The sequence below is a fragment of the Berghia stephanieae genome, chromosome 2 (assembly GCF_034508935.2).
Source record: "Berghia stephanieae isolate SIO BIC M18660-M18661 chromosome 2, UCSD_Bste_1.3, whole genome shotgun sequence".
NCBI classification, from domain to species: domain Eukaryota; kingdom Metazoa; phylum Mollusca; class Gastropoda; order Nudibranchia; family Aeolidiidae; genus Berghia; species Berghia stephanieae.
In genome coordinates this window covers 44,018,596-44,040,254 of record NC_088361.1, presented here as the reverse complement: position 1 = coordinate 44,040,254, position 21,659 = coordinate 44,018,596, and the positions used below count along the sequence as shown (strand labels likewise).

General features: G+C 33.1%; 2 protein-coding genes across 3 annotated transcripts in view; one reads left to right on the top strand and one right to left on the bottom strand.

Moving 5' to 3' along the window:
* LOC144964945 (spatacsin-like) overlaps positions 1-6,669 on the top strand; it is a 55,654-nt gene extending 48,985 nt beyond the window's left edge. For both annotated transcript variants that reach the window (XM_078899754.1, XM_078899755.1), the window contains 5 exons: positions 1,462-1,630; positions 1,948-2,024; positions 2,668-2,817; positions 3,314-3,465; positions 4,386-6,669. In XM_078899754.1, coding sequence (XP_078755880.1) covers positions 1,462-1,630; positions 1,948-2,024; positions 2,668-2,817; positions 3,314-3,465; positions 4,386-4,566 — 729 coding nt within the window. In that variant the 3' untranslated portion in view covers positions 4,567-6,669. The remainder of the gene's footprint in view (positions 1-1,461; positions 1,631-1,947; positions 2,025-2,667; positions 2,818-3,313; positions 3,466-4,385) is intronic.
* A 2,639-nt stretch (positions 6,670-9,308) lies between these two features.
* The window catches only part of LOC144964942 (suppressor of fused homolog), a 24,130-nt gene continuing 11,779 nt past the window's right edge, over positions 9,309-21,659 (bottom strand). The window contains exons 3-12 of the mRNA XM_078899747.1: positions 21,103-21,239; positions 20,456-20,598; positions 19,431-19,516; positions 19,093-19,165; positions 17,166-17,379; positions 16,238-16,313; positions 15,652-15,795; positions 14,549-14,687; positions 13,964-14,032; positions 9,309-12,949 (exon numbers count right to left, since the gene is read on the bottom strand). Of these exons, the coding sequence (XP_078755873.1) occupies positions 12,878-12,949; positions 13,964-14,032; positions 14,549-14,687; positions 15,652-15,795; positions 16,238-16,313; positions 17,166-17,379; positions 19,093-19,165; positions 19,431-19,516; positions 20,456-20,598; positions 21,103-21,239 (1,153 nt within the window). The 3' untranslated portion in view covers positions 9,309-12,877. The remainder of the gene's footprint in view (positions 12,950-13,963; positions 14,033-14,548; positions 14,688-15,651; positions 15,796-16,237; positions 16,314-17,165; positions 17,380-19,092; positions 19,166-19,430; positions 19,517-20,455; positions 20,599-21,102; positions 21,240-21,659) is intronic.

The following is a 21,659-nucleotide window of genomic DNA, read 5'->3' as shown; positions in this document are numbered from 1 at the left end:
AATGAGTACCTGACGGGTAACCGGGTTGTCACGAGGGGAGAGGAAAATAAAATTGTAATAAGATTTAAGGTGTCATATATTGTCCTACAACATTATTCTTATTGTCAACTTTCTGGATTACGAGAAGGCTTTCGACAGTATTGACAGAGCAACATTGTGGAAAATTCTGGCACATTATGGACTCCCTGAAAAGATAGTAAACCTCATTAAGGAAATGTATGAAGGATCAAGTTGCAGGGTTGTACATGAAGATCAGCTTACTGACAGCTTTGAAATTAAGACTGGTGTCAAGCAGGGATGCTTGCTCTCACCATTCCTGTTCATCCTTGCCATTGATTGGCTAATGAAGGAAACCTCCAAAGGGAGAAGAAATGGGATACAGTGGACCCCTGGACACAGTTGGATGATCTTGATTTTGCAGATGATCTGGCTCTTTTGTCCCACACCCAGGACCAGATGCAAGCAAAAACCACAATTATAAACAGCCTCTCAGAATCAATTGGTCTAAGAATTCACCCTGCAAAGTCAAAGGTCTTGAGGATAGGTACACGTCAAAGGGAGCAGATCAAAGTAAAAGATCAGGAACTCGAAGATATAGACACTTTCTGCTATCTCGGAAGTATAATTGACAAGGATGGAGGCACAGAAGCAGAGGTGAAAGCACGAATAGGAAAGGCACAGGCTGCATTCACATCTTTGAACAGAGTTTGGAGAACTAAAGATATCTCCCTTCAACTAAAGCTAAGACTTTTCAACTCAAACGTGAAGTCTGTCCTACTGTATGGATGTGAAACTTGGAACGCATCACAGGCATGTATAAGGAGGGTACAGATTTTCGTAAACAGGTGCATGCGTAAGCTACTCAGAATAAAATGGATAGATAGAATAAAAAATGAAGAAGTATGGAAAAGAACACAGCAGAAACCAGTGGGAGAGGATATAAGAAGAAGACGATGGAGGTGGATTGGACACACGCTTAGAAAGAATGACTCAACTATAACAAAGAAAATATTGGACTGGAACCCTCAGGGCAGAAGATCAAGGGGAAGGCCACGAGGAACATGGAGAAGAATTAAAGAAGCTGATATACAGAGAAGTGGTAAGACCTGGAATGAGATATAAAGGTTGGCTCAGGATAGAGAAGGATGGAAACTGTTTGTCTGTGGCCTATACCCTGACCCAGGGTGAAAAAGGCAATGATGATATTGTCCTACAAGTTAGTATCTTTGGTTTGGGACCCATTGTAAAGCACGTTGATCACTTTTAGTGAAATTGGTGCTTAATGAAAGCTCAGAGTTTTATTTTGTCTTTTTTAATTAAATTGTATTTACTTGTCATTGGATTCTTTTTGTTTTGCTTAATTAGTGATTTATGCTTTTCATCTATGTCATACATTGGCCAATTGTCTATATGAAAAATATTAGTTTGTGGATAAGTTTTAAAATGATGTTTCATTTCCAGGAGGACAAACTGAAAGTGGCCATCTTGGAATATTTGAAGCGATATCAACCAGAGGACAGCGAGGCTTATTCTATGGTTGCTTTGAAGTTTAGTATGTACAGAGACATTGCTGGCTTGCTGGAAAAATGTGGCAATAGAGCTCTCCGACACATGAATATAAAAACGTTGGGTAAGATTTATTGTTGTTAATATTTAACTTTTTAAACCTTCCTTAAAAAAGCCTTTTATTTTTATCTTCACATTAACAATAATTAAAATAACTTACACGATGGTGATGATAATGATGATGATGACGATGATGATGATGATGATGGCAGTGGTCATGATGGTGGTGATGGAGCTTGATGACTACGTCAATAAAATGATGATGAAGACGTCAATAAAATAATGATGAGGACAAGAACACCAATGATGATGATGCTGATCATGATGATGGAGGTGATGGTGGTGATGGCAGTCTTGTATAGTTTTCTTTGTATTTCACAGAAAACAATAAAGAAACTCAGGAGTCTTTGAGAAAATGTTTACAGTATTTCCAAGAGGCAGCTGAAAGCTATGTGAAGGTGAGATTGTTCTTTAATCAAGATTGTTTTTTATCCAACAAAGTAATGAAAGGTTATATATATATATGATTGATTGATTGAGTCCTAAATGAGTACAGATAATCCTCACTTTGCATTTATCTCTCTTCTTTTGTTGTATTTATATTGACTGTAATGACACTCCATGTTCCATAGAGCTTGATATGTATGCAATTAGACCGATAAAACGAGTAATTTTCTTAATATATGTCTCAAATCTTTATGAGCCAAGAAAAAAAAATTAAATGGAATCTTTATGAATCTAGGAAACGAGCGGCCTAAATAATCTGCTGTGGACTCATAAAACAGTTTTTAACTGTGATGGTAATCAAATCATGTAATGAAATGTTTTTGGAGTAATAGATAAATACAACACATAAAGTGTCCTTCCAAAAAATCTAAACCTCAACTTGAAAGCTACAAAATTTGTTGTTTCACTCTTAGCATCATAATAACCCATCTGTTCACTATCATGGTCATATATGAGTTCAACAAAAGTCAGCCATGCCATCATGCAAAATTATCATTATCATCATCATCATCATCAATATGACTGTTTTTCCTATTTTCTCATGCCTCGTAACTAATGTCCATCATAACGCTGTAATGGATACTTTTATTCCAGGACATGAGTGTGCGTAAAGCTCAGAGATGTATCAAGATGGCCAGACTTCTCTCCTTGCAGCAGCAGCTTCTACCTAGTGGGACGTGTGTCATTAACCTGTCTAGAGACGAGGTTTTGGCTTTTGTCAGCAGTCACACCAGGTTTATAGAAGTAGGTCATAGGGTCCGCATGCCTTTACATTTGGATGGTATTAAAGACGAGTATACCATCCCATCATTTTTAAAAACTCATATCATTGTTGTCTGAGTGCCAAAAGCTAATGTGTCCAAAATTCATATTGAAAGAAAATGCACTTGAAGTTTTCTTCAGATTTTCAACTTGTAATAAAATTGTTTATTTTTAACTTGAGGAAATAGTAATTGGTAAAAGCATGTCAATAGTAATTAATAAACATATATATATATAAACATATATATATATATATATATATATATATATATATATATATATATATATATATATATATATAGATATATATATATATATATATATATATATATATATATATATATATATATATATATATATATATATATATATATATATATATATATATATATATATATATATTGTTATTGTCCTTGCATTGTAAATAGACCCAATCTTTTCCAAACTAAACATTCTGGTGCATTTTTTTCCTCCTTAGTCTATGGTCGTGACAGATGCCTATGAAATAAAAGTGAATTGGAGAGATGCCATCTATAACAACGTACTGGTTGGAGGTGATATCCGCTATTTGCAGGAGTTGAAGTTACATGTTCACATCACCCCTGTTCTTGTGGAGGATGTTTTACATAAGTAAGATGTTACTGTTTATAAACATCTATAAATGATTTCAAGGCCTATACTTACTTTCATTAACTCACTCAACCCTGACACCGACTATCGCAGTGTTTGACTATGGTTGTTTTTAGCCCATTATTGTTTACAATTTTCTGAGATAAATTATATACGTATTATTAAAGCTACTATTTTTAATAATTACATGATAGTAGTAGTTGAATAAAACTTACGCATATAGCAATTTTCTTTTGGATTGAGCAACTAAAAGGTACCAAACATATCTAAGGAAAGGGGACAGGATAGATGTAAAGTCTTGGATTGGATGAGTTAAACCTGTCATCAGCTGAGCTCTAGCTTTTCAGTTTTGTATCACGACTTAAAATTGGATATCCTTTGTTATTGTTTTGGGTGACTGTAAAGTGTGTTTGTGTTATTGATGTTTGAATTTAATGGGAAGTGTGTGTATTTGAGTCTTCCAGAGTTTTTCATTGGGGTGTTGACATAAAGAGCAGGAAGTTATGATTTTACTTAGATGGCTTTTGAGCAATTTGGTTGAGCTCTTATGTGAAAAATGATACTTTGCTGGTGTTTTCTAAGAGTATTTTTCATATATTTCTATCGTTCTCATTGCCCAACTGTTCTTCCATTCCTCTTTATTTACTTTATATAATTGTTGGTTGTTTCCCACTACAACAAAAGAAATGTAAGACCCAGCTGTACATAAGGTTGTTAACAGTAATGTAGAGGGAATCGTGACTAATGCAAAAAAGAAAAAAAAAAAAGTAGTGTTGTGTGAAAAAAATTGTTATTTTTCTGTTATTTAACATTCTTTGAATAATATTGTTTTTAAAAAAATATTTTTTATCTCTTTATTTGTTTATTTATTTGTTTTTAATACTTTTTTTTTCTTTTCAATTTAAATGAATTTTCCACAGGTACAAAAACTCAAATGTGAAGCTAAGTGGAAATATGGCAGGCGTAAGAAAGTTGTTGAGTCACTGTAAAGATGCGCAGTTACAATACAAACTGGCTTCGGAGCTAGGTCTGGCTGACATTGTGTCTGCTATGCTCAAAGGGGACACTGGAAACTATCTGCAGGATGTGACAATCATCTAAAATAAATGACATTTGTCAAAATGCTCTTGTAAAGAGATTTGGAATTAATGTAAAACTGACTTTAGAATAGGTTGCACTGAGCAGGTCAAAAAACATTTTTTTTTTAAATGATGAAGCACCTAACTACATTAAAAGCATGTTAGAAATCTATGTACCAAATAGGAATTTACGATCCTCGACTGACAAAACGAAGCTTACTCATAGAAATAATTATAATTATAAATTTATGGTCCCTTGTGTGGAATGACCTGCCCAGAAGGATAAAAGAGAAACGAAATCTATTGATAGTTGTTAATCATTGTTAAAGCACTACCTTTTTACCATTACATTTTCATGATATTGATACGATAGTACATCACTGCTGCTATTGATATCATTGTGGTATAAGTTATATATGTAAATTTTGTATATTTATTTGTAACGTGCTTTGAGCATCCCACAGTCATGAAAATGCGTGATATAAATGCCATATTTTATTATTATAAAAAAGGAAGCAAGTTAGCATCAATGATAAATGCTTTTATACTGAATGTGTTGGTTTAGTCAACAAGGCATTCCACTAAGACACAAAAAGTGGATTGAAGCCAAGCATCTAATATTTAATCTATTATTTATATTTATTTATTAAAATGTAATACCCTATAAACTGTGGAGTGATCCTCGACAATATTGGAGGTTTCCACATGAAGAACTCATTTTCACTGCTGTAGTCTGGCTGTTGTCTAATTATTCCATTCTTTGAGATAGACCCAAAACAATTTTATTTATTTATTCCGCTTAGAAGAGACAACGCTCACTTACAGAGAAAAAAAAAATAGTATACGTGTTTATATCCACTCAATTTTATTTACTTTTCTTTTACTTTTTAGAAAAGTTAAGGCTCAATTTCTAGAGCTATTTGATATGGATTTGTATTCTGACACTGCCAACTTTCTTTTTTTTTCCTTGCTCTGCTCAATACAATCTTAACTTAACCAACACACATTCCAAATATCACAGCTCACTCGTCCTACATAAATTTTTTTATTCATTTACTTATTAAGGGATTTGAGGGGTTGCTGTGCAATTAGAACTGTAAGCTATATTAAAACATATTAAAAATGGTCTTTCATTGTCACTTTAAAGTGACGTATCATTGCTTTTCCTTATTCAACTTTAAAAAATAATGTCAATGAATAAATCCACATTATTGTCACAAGGAACTGAATAACCCATTAATCACATTGAGTATTGTGAAACTATGAAAATGTGTTTGTAAATAGGAATATTTATTTTGAATTGCTATTGTTTTATTTTAAATATTTTCCAATGCTTTGTTAACTCTTTCTCCTATGCCGGAATTTGTATGTGTGGGAAAAAGAGCAGTTCTTATCTCCTTGAAATAACTTATCATCAGGTTCCTGTTTGTTTTTTTAAGAAACCAATTTTTTAATACTCCATTATATTATTTTATAAATTCATTTATAAGCCTATGGAATATGCCAGTCTGGCAATATGATGACCTGAGCAATGATTTACTTGCATTGATGAAGAATTAAATTTTAGCGCAAGAAGATAATAAAGTCGTGCACTTTATCATTTAATCAATGTTCCTTTTTAATAAGTCTGGCACTCATTTAAGTATTAAGTGTTTAGTGTGACTATGACTATGTGGTCTAGTGGTATGACACTCGCCTTCGAGTCCCGCTCTCTGAGCAATGCATAGTTGAGTCCTAGGTAAAGGCTCTTTACTCACATTCTCTCAGTATACACAGGTGTAAAATGAGTACCTAGTTGTTAACAGCATTGACTGTCCAAAAAATTGTAATATTGCCTAACATGTTAAGTGTTACTGTTGACAAGGGACTCCTGGTAAAGCTCTTTGAGCATGTTTTGTGGATATTGCACTCTATAAATGCTCATGTTTTGTTTGTTTTGTTTTTTGTTTTTTACTCAAAACTATCCATTCTGATAAAGTCTTTCTTTTAAAGTTGCTCTCCAAATGATAATGATTTCTCTGAGATTGAATACAATTTATCAACTTAAGTTGTATCTTTTTTTTTTTCTAATTTTATGTTATTAATAGAATGAAAATGATAAATAAATTAAATCAAAAACCCAAAACTTGTTTGTATACATTTTTACAGACATTGTAACAGGCAACATAATTTTTTTAAATGGTACATAATATGACATTTGAGTTTATCTCGGATTCTATATCATGTAAGGGAAAAGTGGCGTTTTCTTGTTTCCTTAATTTCTTAAATTATGAGCAGAATTATCAGTACTTGTTTTGATCTTTCATAACTCACTACTTCATGATATTCGGGATACTATTCCACATTTCAACAATCTATCACTTTGTCATCGCTGTGCATAGGGAATTCATCATCCTGTGTTTGTTTCGTTTTATTTTTAAAATTATTTTTTTTAAAACATTTTATGGCTACTGTGACACACGTCATTTCAGTGCCAGTAAGATCAAGTTGATAGAATAGTAAAAAGATTAGCAGTCTAAACTTTGGCTGCACTTGCAAGCGCCCAAGAAAAAGTTGGACAAGAGGACTTGTTCTAACGGAATAAAAATAGATTCCAATGGTTCTGAAATGGCCTAATAATGTTGCAAGCATCTTAAACTCCTAAAATCAATCTAGAGATTCCAAGAATAACCTATTATCTTCATGTCTAGTCTGAGACATAGGAAGTTTTGTTGATTTGGTTTTTATAAGTTTTACGGTGCTTGCAATAACAGGGCATTTCAATGCACAAGCAAAGAAGATCTTGGAATTTTCAAAAGGATTTTAGATCTAGCTTCAGTGTACTCAAGAAAAAAGTATAAAAAGTGGAGGAGTTCAAATAGCTAACAAAAGAAAATCGTAGAGTACTTTTTTTGTGTGTCTTAGACAGCCTGGAAGCAAATCCCAAGCGGTCACAATCACATGATTTCTAATTGTTAACAAAGTACATATATGTATTAATACAATTTCATAAAATAAAAGATGAGAGCTATTTTTTGTCTTTGTAAATCACCTCTCCATTATAAATTGTCATTTTTAGGTTTTTAACATAATGTAAACATCCAAGTACGCTCCTGTTGATGGGCATCTTATAGTAGTGCCATTGCGAGTTGTTTCAGATCAGCTAGGGGGACAACATTCTCGTTTTACCTCTACTCTCTAGTGAACTAGTCCCCTTTGTCTTGCATATTTCTTTTGGGCTTGATTACCAACCAATAGCCCACCAACCATCCGCTATGTCAAGTCTGAGACTCCCTCAGAATTCTTTTTGACTATGGTTACCTCCCTCTCTGGAAAATCCCAACCAGAGCTGAGGAAAATTAGTATCATTCAAGGACGTTACAGAGAGCTATGATGAAGAGAACAACAGATATAGGGGGAATACAATTGTTTGTTTGTTTTAAAGGGTTTTACAGAGCTTGCAACACATTAAGGTCATATCAGCGCCAGTAAAAAGGAAGAAAATGGGATAGTAAAAAGTTCTAGAATTACAATTAAAGCACCCAAGAAAAGGTTAAACAAAGGGGAATTTGTTCAAATAAGAAACAGATGTAGATTCTAAGAGCACACTATCAAAGTACTTAGTTTGAGATCACTAAAAGTCTCATCCAGACACAAGCACAGGTCCCCACTCAAATGTTTTACAAATAATATATAATATAAAAAAAAACATAATACAGTAGTGCATAACAGAGAGATGATTTACAAGGAAAAAAATATAATCTCCCAAAGCTTAATTCATTTGACTGTTTCCCTCTCAGCCAGGGCATCCGGCCAGGACCAGGACAAAACCAAGTAATCTCATTCCATGACAAAAACAGAAAGCAAGTTGGAAAACATATATAGGGGGATAGAAGACACAGTAAGTACCTCCCTGCCCACTATGGGAGGGAGAATACAAGAAGGAATAGATCACACCAGTGAACAGAAAGAAAAAGACGATAAAAAAATGTTGCAACATCCCAACCAGGGCCAAGGACAATGAAGTGAACAACAAATATAAGGGGGAATAAAAGAGAATAGATCAAACACAGTCGGTAAAGCTAAGAATAAGACAATAAAAAAATACATAGCTAACACAGAAAATTTCCTTTTAAAAAATTTTATTCAGAAGTCAGTCAATCTGACTCTCTATCCTTCATTCATTTCATACAGTACATTCATTCATCTTGCAATTTTATACCAGGATGTCGTAGAAGACCGTTAAAAATACATAGGGATTTTATAACCGCCGCAAATGATTATAAATACATATAAGTTTTAAAACCAACATTTTTTGGCTGGCTCCATTTGTAGAGCAGATGAAACTGCGACTGAAAATAATTTTATGCCAGATGTGCCTTATGAGGCCAAATTTATAGATGATCCAGGAGACTGCAAATCATTGATAAACAACCATTCATGCTTACATGTATTGTTACTTTATAGTCTATAGTCAATCAATTGAGATTATCACACACACAATTTAGATATCATATTAATCATATAACAGGCACAGAATCAAACCTTCATCTCCCTCAATATTCAACTGTCACTCAAGTTTCAATTTTTGAGACACATAGTATAAACAATTATTGACACTTTTTTTTTTTTTTTTGGTAATAAAAAGAAATGCATTATGTTACTGATTTGGGCATTTCTCATCAATCAAATCCCTAAACTAATATCATTTACTACACTATGTATCACCAACAAACATACTTTCAGAGCTTTTCTCAATTGAAAAAAAAGTTTCTGCATGACTCCTTTTGTTTGTTTGTTGCTTTAGGTCTCTTCCAACACAATTGAGGTTATATGAGAGACCGCTGAAACAAAAAAAACAAGCAATCTAACAAAAATAGTACAAATGTAAATCAAAATCATAACCTAAAGATATCATAAGCTAAATTATAAATAACCAAGAACAAACAGGCAGAAGATTTACAGAAAAAAAAATATCCCCTGTCAAAAATACAATCACAAACCAAAGAAGCAGGATAGGCTAGTAAAGAGAAGAAGAAACGACATCACTATCGGATCGTACACCCATGCGAACATCATAGGTATATGATTCAAGGGTGATGCTCCCATCCAACCACCCGCTGCATGACTCCTGAGTAGATGGAAGAAATGCAATGCATAAAAAGTAAATCAAATGTAATGAGATAAAATGAAAATGACAATTACACTGTGAAATGTAAAATGAAGAGTTAAATATGTAATTATTGTTGTAGGCGTGTATTATAACAATAAGAATAAAGTCAACGAGTAGAAGGAAAGCTGCCCTGTGACGATGAAAACATTTTAAACCAAACATTTATCCATCTCCATCAAATGGAGTAGTTTGCTTAAATTATTTTCATAGTTGCTATTTCCAAAAATAGCTAACAAAAATCGATAATTATTGCTAACATCCACAATTATTGTCATTTCGAGATTTTAAAAAATTACTTCTGTCTTGGATGTGTTGAAATATAATCAGTATAAAAATTTGACAATCTAGGTTTGTTTTTGTTTTTTTAATTTTATCATCAATCTAAAGCATTTGACTTGAATTAGGAAATACTAATAATATAAATATATAATTTGAAAAACAAAATTGATATGATTTTTAAAAAATTATTTCAACATTTAATTATTCAAAAGATCATTTACTATAAAAAAGGATTACAATTGAAACTCATGGCGATGTGAAAATTTAAAAAAAAAAAATATATATATAAATATATATATCCCATTAAAATTCAACTCGATGACCTTTTATCCACATCTAAAGCAATACTAGATCTGACAGTCAATCCGTTCATGGGAAGAAGAAGAAGATGAAGGAACAGAAGTAGGAGGAAAAAGAATAAGACGAGCAAAGGAGAAGTAAAAGACAAAAGAAATGGTGGAATTTAAATATGACACAAGAGGTCCCCATGTCAAAAACAATACTAAACATTTTGGATTTAGGAGGCAGTACCCGTAAGGCGCTATTTCAATTTCTTTCAAGAAAAACAACAATGTTACAAGCCCAGCTACTCATTTTACACCCAAGTATGGTGAGAGGATATGAATAAAAGACTTTTCTAAGGACTCAACTTTGCTGACAGCAGGAATCAAACAGGATCAGAAGCTAAGTGTCATATCACAAAGCCACATGAAGAACAAATTTACAGGCAAATACATAATTATAAACAATTAAAAAGCTCATGATACAGAATCAATTTACTGAGGAATCAATGATTAACACTGTTACCTCATTGGTAACATATTACTGATTTTGGCAGAACTAAAAAAAAAAAAGAATTTGACACCAGTATAAAATGCTAATCAAATGTTACCAAGACAGTTTCAAATCAAATAAGTAACAAGAAGCGCTCAAAGAATTTATATTTATATAAGAGTTATCCATGCCCTTGGATCATGAACTCCTCTGTTGTTTCCAATTCTAGTACATGTGTACTACAGATGGCATATCACTGTTTGAACTCATTTCTATCAAAGAGAAAAATTTGAGTCACTTTTTTGCAGAGATATAATTGAATTATATCAAATACAGGAATATCCAAAAAATTTAATATTTAAAATCATTACAATAATTAAAATTTAAATTGAAAAGATTCCCCGATTTCTTACTTGACACGAAAATGTCATAGAATTTAGTAATGTTATATCTGCCTCATATGTATTCACAGATAAATGTATTCCCCTGTGAGAAAATTGCTCATTTTCTACATAAATTCGTCTGTAGAGTTTCATTCATCCTGTTTTGTTGATAAAGGGGAAACCTGAAACGTCCACATTATCTGTTTTCATTTATTAAATTGAAGCTTCCATTCAATTTCACATTGTTATTTATTGCATAAATTAGGTAAGCTAGGTTCCTTTACATCACAAAGAAAGAACTATCAAAGGAAATTCTTTTCATTTCGCTGTAAAAATACCATGATGGCCCTGCTGGTTCAAAGCAATCACTTGTACTTCTTATAGGACTACTGACCACATTTTTTCAAGATGACATCATAAAATGTTCATCCCATATTGTCTTAATCAGTTAAGTTGAATTGTTTTAATTGTATTCTTACATTTTCATTTTTATTTTAATGGTGCGGTTATCTTTTCATCCTTTAAAAAAAATTAATAAAAAATAGAATTCCCCTTAATCAAGACCGAGGATAATTTTTCTTCAGAGAGAGAAATAAACAAACTGAGTTAACCCTGGGATGAGCTGCAAAGCAACGCTATGAACAAAAGTGTGAGACAGAGGCTAAGTTTCTTGCTGAAGGAAAAACAGATGTCAAAAGAAGGCTTGAACCCAGATTTCCGAAATGAAAGTCTAATTAATGCCTTATCCATTCAGCCATCTCATCCCTTTTTGTATCAACAAGAAATTTTGACAATTACAAACAGCTTACAAAAAAAGGAGAGAAAAAAATAGTATGATGAATCACATTGTGTTGATAATTGTTTTCAACATTATTCATTCATGTACAAGAACTACATGAACTCATGAACAATAATATAATACAATATATCTACAAATTATATTTATCTATCAACTCTTACACTAGTTTACTTTTACACAGTTTTTTATAATCCTTAACATAGTTTAATACTTCGACTGCCAAGGGATTATATGTTTCAATTATTCCAATTTCTTGCTTATTAACCAGAAATGTGGGTAACTTTATAATTCATTATTACAGGTAAACTCATCTTTAGAAATCATTAACATTTATGTATGTATTGATTGATAATGGCTCGGCTAAGAGCTTAGTCTCTGAGTGTTGATTATAGCCCATGTTTCTTAATCTGTCAAATATCTTTATTCTGGTTTAGATTCTAAAATGAGATTTCCAGCGACTGGTCAACTCCCAACAGATTGAGGTAGATGTAAAATAAATAGAAATAAGCAGTCCCAAGTTTTCATCTTGATATAAGTCCCACCGTGCCAATCTAATATTATGCCAAGATGAACTAGATGAAGAAAATTGAGTTATAAGTTAAATTAACGATAATTTTATCATGTCACTGTTTTAAGGTTAAGAAATAAAACTCACCCTCATCCATGAAGGCATTTAATTAAAGCCAAATTTTATGAGTGAAGCTTAAAATTAAGTCTTATACAACAGTCATCCTGACATAATACCATTAAGAGACAAAATTTCCGATAGCTATAATCTGTGTAAGAATTGATACATAAAGACACTTTTATTATAAAATGGTTCATGATTATATACAATGAACATTTTAAAAAGTTATTGTTACATTTCTGATATGATTTTGTCATAAATTATACAATGCATTATGATTTTCGAAAAATTAAAAGAAAATAAAAGGGATAATTTTTACTAGCTTTCGTCAGGTAAAATTGTTATGCACAATCTTTTCTCTGGCCAACTGTACGTCTTTGGGCATAATATCTGGAAAACAAAAGTTATGAGATTTCATTACAGATGTTCAGCATTACCAAAATATTAGTTATCTAACCATTGTCTGGGAGCAACAAAAGCAGCCCAAAATGGAGTGCGATGAAGAGGAGCCAGTGATGGCCAAAACTCTTCCAAAGAGCAAAGGGCCCAAGTAAGTAAGTAACAGTCACAATTATCTTTGAAGCACGGGGTTACGACTTAATGACAAGACAAACCATTATCTAGTGTCAAGAAAATACATCTCTCAACATGATAAATGCTCCTGTTGATCCACAGACCAGGATTATTTGATCACATTTCAAAGGTTAATTATTAGTATAAACCTTATATATGTATTCTACAATCTGTTCTCATTTTGAAATTCAAGCATTCCACACATTATTGTTACAAAGACAAAATCTTCCTCTGATAAATCCACTGTCATTTCAGCGAGCTATTGTTTTAGTCTATTTTCTATTTTGACATATAACTACTAAAACAGTAAAATAAAAAATCAGAGGTATAGGAAAGAATTTAATTGTGTTGACTATTATAGAATTCAGAAAAAGCAAAGAGTTCTATTCACAAACCGATAACTTAAATATACATTCACAGGCCAGGGTAAATACAGAAGATAAATATGTATCAGTTGTTGTCCACAATATATGAAAGTATTTTAATTTTGAGCGCTCGCCTAACAATGAACAAAGGAACCTGTATCAATTCTGGATGTAGTCATTTCCTCTGACCCGCAGTCCATCCAGCAGTGATTGGGTATCCCTTGAATCTGGTGGAAAGTACCTTGACCAGAGTCCTATCCAAAGTAGAAAGCTATTTACTGACCATTCCATGACAATTTAATTCTTCTGAAATCAAAATGAACCCTTGCCACATTGACCTTATGACATGGAAGGACAACTTACTAGTACTTAAGACCAAAAAAAATAATTCTAAAAGAAAACATATTAATATTCCTATTCCTGAGAGTGAAAAACAATTTTTAGTAAGCTGGTTATAATGCTTTACCTCATCTGGGTAGGAAAGTTCGTCAAGATCCATAATCATATCATCAATTGCTTCATCTTGTATTAACACCTGCACGGAAGAGAGGGGGGAGAGGGGGAAGAGGAAAGAAGTTTTGCCATTGAGAGTTAATAAGGTAATAATGATTGCTTTTCAGAAATAGTACTATTGCCACAGGACATGTATCACACGGGTGAATGAGGTATAAGCTAGTAATACAAAGAGCTATGAGAGTCCTCCAAAAGCCTGCTGCATTATAAATTGAAAAGAAAAGCTCAAGAAGAAAAATTTGACACAAGCAAATTTGTCTTTTTCATGGTGTTAGAGTCTAATAAATGTAGCATCTATCAAAAACAATTTTGATCTGTTTTGGACATTGAAAATGTTACTGTTTTAACCTGACCAGCTCTATGGCTGTGAAAGTTGGTCCAGTAAGTGGGATATTATTTGAGATTTATTTTCTAATTTCATTTACCATATCTGCGAAATTCAGGATATATAAATAAATATAAAAAATAACTTGAGGCAGATGGTAACGCTTAATTCAATCTAAAGCTGCTCACTCCTGTCAAGCATAATCAGACATACCTGGAGCCAAGGACCATGGGCAGCAAATGGATGTTCCTCATCTGTAATTGAACCCACGACTGACGAAGAGACTAGAGTGATGGCAATGTCATTCATGATTCCCTTAAATGTAAAATGCCGACCATGCTTCAAACGTCCCCTACAAAACAAAAAAAAAGACCAAAAAATGATTTGGGAAAAAAGATGAGGGAATCTTGAAAGGCACAGCTTGCAAAGCATGGTCTGATTCTTGAAAGCTACTACAGCTCAACCTGATGAATAGAATTTTTTGATAAACTGGAAATGCGTGACAACAAATCTAGAAATATCACTAAAAACCTGTCGTTGAGCCTTGCAGGTTACTCTAGGCTGTTACTGACCTACAAGTAAGCCTTACTATGCAAGCCCCATTGGGAATGAGATTAGCGGAAGAGTAGCGTCCCTTGATTGGACGTCACCTTACAGAGAGAATGTCAATTTGGTTTTGAAGTGTCTCAAGCCGCTTTCACCGGAAGCGAGGACGAGAGATGCATGCGCACAACCAATATGATGTTCTCTCTCTAATAACTTTTCCACCGGTTACGTCACAGACTATGGGTGACGTCCAATCAAGGGACGCTACTCTTCCGCTAATCTCATTCCCTATAGGAAGCACACAATTATATGAAAAATAGAGATTAATTTTTTCAAAAGAAATTTAGTTCTTAAGTTTTCTAACAGAAAAATGTGCTTCACATGTCAAAGGAGAGTCAATAATTTTTTAATTCATTTAGGAAATACCTAGAAGTTTATGCCATAACAAAATTCTTTATTTTGGACATTTTCAAGGACATGAAAACAAACATTAACTATTTAATAATCAGCAATAACACACTATTTACTTGTTGAGGGTGTCTAATTATCTAATGACCAGAAGCCAAGCAAAATGAATTCTTGGACAATAATAGAGAAAGTTTAGGCATTGCGAAAATAAATGCAAATATTATCTCAATATCTGATCCACATAAGTTTATATGTAACTTCTTTTTAAGCAATTCACCTCTGAATAGCAGGAGGCTCCCATCCATGCTAAAACATGAAAGAATGAAAATGTAAATCAAAGAACTATGAAGTCTAAATCATACCTGAGAGCTAACGGCAATAAAGAACCTGCTTCAAGATTAAATCTGAGATGAACACTATCGAGTGATCGAGTCCTTATCAACTCTGATGGTCCCTCTGAGCTCACAGTGCTGTCAAAGGACTCTTTTCTGGATGGTGACTTTGAGCTGAAAGTAGATTGAAAAACACGTATTAATTTTTTTTAAAAATAATCTCATCCTGCTGAGATAATATTTTATTTTCATCTCACCCCAAAAGTTGAAGATCATTAAGTTAAAGTTTCACAATGACCATGAAAAATGTGATATTGAATTACATTTTCTTTTACACAAATCCCACCAGGGTACGTCCTCAATTTTATTGAGTTATGAATTTCATAAACCTTTTTATATATGTTTAAAATTGATCAAAATTCCCTACATGTAATATCAGTAATAAATATCAACATCCATTTATATTTACTCTTTTATTGATTTTCTTTTCTTTTCTTTTTTTTTTTCCGTTTGGAGTGCCAAACAAATTTTAAGAAAATATTATGTAATCGTTAATTCACTCAATTGTATATTCTTATAATTCTGTTCAAAATAAGGTGTAACAAAATTAACTTACTCTTCATTTCGGTCAGCAGTATTCACCTGGGAACGGTTTAACCCTTTCTTTAAGGTGGCTTTGATTTGATCTGATTCTTGAAGTAAATAAAAAATAATAATAAATAGTTTCAGATATCAGTATAATGACGTCTTACAATGCAAGAAAAACAAAACAATATCAATAATTAAAACTAACAAAATCTTTGCTAAAGACCACAACTTAATTCTACACACCTTTCAGTAAAGAATATCATTGCAATTCATTCTTCATTTTTAATCTATTTGCTTATTTATTTTTTTAAGATAATAATATAATAGTAATAATAATAATAATATACTTTATTCATCCAAAAATGAAAATTCGTTTACAGATGTGGTATGCATAAAAATGTATAAATATGAAGTTAAGACAATGTAATATCAATTTTACAAAGTGAAATATGTTGTCCCTATGACCCCTAGTTTGAATTTATATGTAAATGTATAAAAATGTATAAATATAGAATTAAGAATTAATGATGACACTTTATATATTAATTATTGAGAGATTTATATAGAGTTGGAGTAAGTAATATCGTCTTAATTAACTTAATTTTAACTTTGAAGAAACTGTTTTTGGGGGGTTGGTCAAAATGATTATATAATCAATGGGTGGGCTCAGCAACCCGTCCAATATTCTCATCTTGATTCTAGTAGGGAAAAGAAAATTCTGTCTGAAGTAAGAGAATACTTTGAGATGACTTTAACTGTCTACTCTGTTTTGCATTGTTTTATACACTAAATAACTCGTTAAAATACCAAAAAAAAAGAACAGAAATAAAAAATGTTTCACAATTATAACAAGGAGAATTCTTGTTTGAATAACTGAAAAGTGGCTGGCAGAATAAGGGAAATAAAGCAAGGGATAGTAAGAAAGTAAAACGTTAACTACTGTTCTGTCCTCTTACCATAATCTGTAAGTTTCCTTCGTTCTGCTTCTGTTGTAGATCCCCTCCTCTCATTGATATTGCTGTCTTCATATTCTCTATTTCTCCAATTTTCTTTCTCTTCTTCTGCATCTGAATTACCACCTTCCTGGTCTCCGGGTTCATCCCATGAACACCAAGCACTGACACCACTTAAATTGGAACCCTCTTGTTCTATACCTTGGTCCACACGTTCCTGAGAATAGAGAATTTTAAAAAACAAAACTAGAGCATCTATAATCGACTAAATGACTTAAATGCACTTGACAAAGGATCCCTGGAAGGAAAAATAAAAGGTTGAAAATATATATAAGGCTCAGAGGCGTCTCAGTATTAAAATAAAACCATTATCTATTGGGTTGAAATTCTATTCAAATAAAATTAAAACAAAAAATATATAATTCTCTTTATCCATCCCCATTTTTTTTTTTTTTCGGTCTATTCCAATGGAAGACTGCAATAATCCAGGAATCAGCTGTAGTGCAGGGTTGCAAATTGGGCTCAGGGTGAAGTGACTTGTTCAATGGCACCACACAGTGTGACAGGACAAAAAATAAAATAAACACCTCTGCACCACACTGCCTATTCAAAAATAGTATCATGTCAAAAATAAGATGATGAGATTGCCCTGACAGGATGGAATATGTCTTGGGTCAATGGTATAAAACAGTAGGCTGACCAGATGCTTTCCACATCACATTTGACTTATTGATTTACTGCCGTCTGCCTCCTAATCAATCGACTGGGATGCCTTGGCAGTTTCTCTAATTCTATTGACGAATTCCCTCCATTGGTCTCTATCCTTGGCGAGGGACTGTAGGGCTGCAAGATCTTTTTCCGAAGCTTAACACTTGATGGTTCTAGAGGCGCTTCAAGTCTCTGTTTAATATTGTGTGAATTGGTCTGCCTCGATATTTGTTTTGACCTGCTTGTGTGAATTAGGCTTTCATGGCTTTGTTTGATGGAATATTGTTGCCTCTTCTAGGTATGTGTCCGATAGTCTCCATCGTGTTTCTAATATTTGGGTTGAGAGTTGTGCTTCATTGCATTTTTTATAGAGATCTGTTTGTAATTTTTGTAGGAAGGCAGATGTTAAGCATGATTCTTAGTTTTCTTTGGAATGTGTCGTTTTTCTTCTTTGTTCCAATAGCCCACATTCCACAGTTGTTAATGAGGACAGATTTGACAAGGGACTTATAGAACTTGATCTTTGTTCCTATTTTGATTTTTTCCTTTCTTATCCATGTTTACAGCGCTCAGATGGACCCCACAGGGTAATCGCAGAAGGAGAAGACCACTGGAAACTTCGAGAAGATCGGTGGATAGAGAAATTACAACCTTCAGTTGGACCGGGGGTGAGGTCCGGAAGCTGGCAGAGGACAGAAGTCACTGGTACTCCTTACTGTCGACACCATAGAGGATTAAGTAAGTAAGTATCCATGTTTGTTGTAATTTGATAAGGCAATTGTAGAGAGTTGCTTTCTTCTCCGGATATTGTCCTTATCTCCAAGTTGTGATCCCACTTTTTTCGTCTTTTGCCATCTATTTTCTTCCTTTGATAAAATAGGTATGTCTGTTTTTTTGACGTTGACAAGGAGTTTGTGTTTCCAAGTGTAAGTTTTACCTTGTTATGTCAATTTGGTCTAGGCTGCAAAATATATGGAGACTAATACCATACAGGTAACCAAGCATCAGACAAGGGTTCTTTTTTTTTTTTTTAAATTTTTGACAACTATCAAGAGAGTGACAAACACAGAACAGCATGTCTATAATTCATTTTCAATGAAAATAATACTAGAATCTTGAGAGTTGTTACCAAAAGGTTTTCCTAACAAAGCATCGAGACATTAGCAATTCTATTACTTTTTTATAAAAGAAAGATAAAACAGGCAAATTCATCATAAAATACCTTAAGCTGTGGATCAAGTTCAAAAATTGTTTCCCCTCTCCTCATGTCTGTGATGAGCCAAGATCCTCCAGCTCTGCAACAACATGAAAAGATGCATTGGAGTTAAATATTAAATTGTTATAATTCCCTCTTTCTTTCTTTTTTTTTTTTTTTATTGTTTGTTTTGTTTGTTTTTCTATTGTGTTTTGTTTCTTGAAAGTGTAGATGCGTTGGGCAGGGAGTAGTAAATTCAATCGTCAAAGGTTATAAAATTTAAATCAAGAATCAATCTAATGATTGCATATTTTAACATTAAATGATCTGCATAAGATATTTTAAAGTTAAAGTGAAATACATACGAGGATTTGGATCTTAATAGCTCAATAATTCCTGGTCCATTCCAGTGCTGGGCTGCCTTTAGTTCCTCTCCACATACTCCAACAATCTAAAAATAAAAAGAGAAAATATCAACCAATAACTTATAACCTATTAAAGGTCTTACAGACTGATGGTGTGATTTGGAACATAAGCAATATAATATACACATCAGTTTCTGTGATTTGATTTTATTTTCCTTTTCTTTTTTTTTTTTAATTAGCATCAGTCAGCCAGGTCAATGATGCTGTAAAACAAGTGGTAGAGATGATGATGATGTGATTGGTGGAGATAGTGATGATTCTGTGTGTTGATAGCATGTGAGATTAATAATACAGTGGTAGTGATGATGATGATGCTGTGGTAAATATGCTGCTCGTGGTGGTGGTAGCAGTAATTCTGATGTTTTTTTTTGTTTGTTTGTTGCTTTAGGTCTCTTCCAACACAATTGAGGTTATATGAGAGACCGCTGAAACAAAAAAACAAGCAATCTAACAAAAATAGTACAAATGTAAATCAAAATCATAACCTAAAGATATCATAAGCTAAATTATAAATAACCAAGAACAAACAGGCAGAAGATTTACAGAAAAAAAAATATCCCCTGTCAAAAATACAATCACAAACCAAAGAAGCAGGATAGGCTAGTAAAGAGAAGAAGAAACGACATCACTATCGGATCGTACACCCATGCGAACATCATAGGTATATGATTCTAGGGTGATGCTCCCATCCAACCACCCGTGTAATTCTGATGTAGTCATGTGGAATTTTACACTTCATCAGAATACAGTGAGAGAGTTCCAGGTAATTTAAAAGCCCATTCCACTTACTCAAACCAGAAACCTACAGATCAGAAGCCATGCGCTATACCAGAAAACCACAAAACTGGATAAATTATCTTTAAATGACAGAATGGCAACAATGGCTGAAGATAATTTAAAAAGTAAATTTCATTTCTTTAAATTGGTCTTACAAGTGACTTTTATTCTTATTAATCAATATTTACTTGTATAAAATTGACTGTTCCAAGAAGGGATGAGATGGGTTGTAACTGTGAGTCCTCTGTCATCAGCATGTGTTGTATTCTAGATTCACTTCCATCTAATGGCGTGTGCCATGATACATGGTCTCCACTGCATAATACGTTTTCTGAAAGAATAAGATGGTAACAACAGGCCAAATCATTAGTTATCAAATATAATAATAATAACTATTGCTCATAATAAATAAATTAGAACTATCACTCCAATGAAAATCTCTTTCATAACTTATTAAGAAAAAAACAAAAGTAGAATAGAAGGATGGATTACTAAGTCCAGGATTACATAGGGATACATGTTTCAAACATTTATATTTTACTCATAAAATGCTTTAAATAATAAATTTAACACCTGCTCAGAACAGAAAGAAATAAATGAAATAACCACCCCAATAGACACAAAATATACATGAACATGCCTCCATTCTCTCTCCCCCCCCTCTCTCTCTCTCTCTCTCTCTCTCTCTCTCTCTCTCTCTCTCTCTCTCTCTCTCTCTCTCTCTCTCTCTCTCTCTCTCTCTCTCTCTCTCTCTCTCTCTCTTTCTCTCTCTCCTCTCCTCTTTCTACTAAACACACTCTTGTGCCATTTCCTTTTTAATTTAAAACTAATATACCTGATTGAAAGACATATCTGGCAAGGGCCTGCATCAAAGCAGCTGGCCAGGTAGGAGGATTGGCTTCGCCTGGCTCACGCTTCAATCTGAATGTTAGTTCAAAACCAAAACCACTTGGTCCATCCGACCCACCTAACCTGAAACATCAATAAAGGAAGAGGTCACATATTTTAACCCATAGATATTTTTGTACAATAATGGCAATGTTTGTATAACTATAATATAATTTGTTAGCTATTACTCAAATTTGTTTTATTTACTTGCTTTTTTTTTTCTTTTTTTTTTCTTTTTTTTTTGGTTATCTAAAGGTAATGTGTGCATAATTATATCTCACCAAACCTTTGCAAGGGTTCAACACTTTCTGAGCATAATATGGCAATGCTTTAATAAGTTATCTCAAACTTCATGGCTCTTATCTCATGAAATTACTTGTTAGAATTTAATCCTTCAATATCTAAAAGCAATGCATGCATAATTCTTTCTCCACTACCGTTACAACCACCTATATATCTTTAGGGTGTTTGTAGCATCTCAATCCATGTCTACCCTTTCGTCTG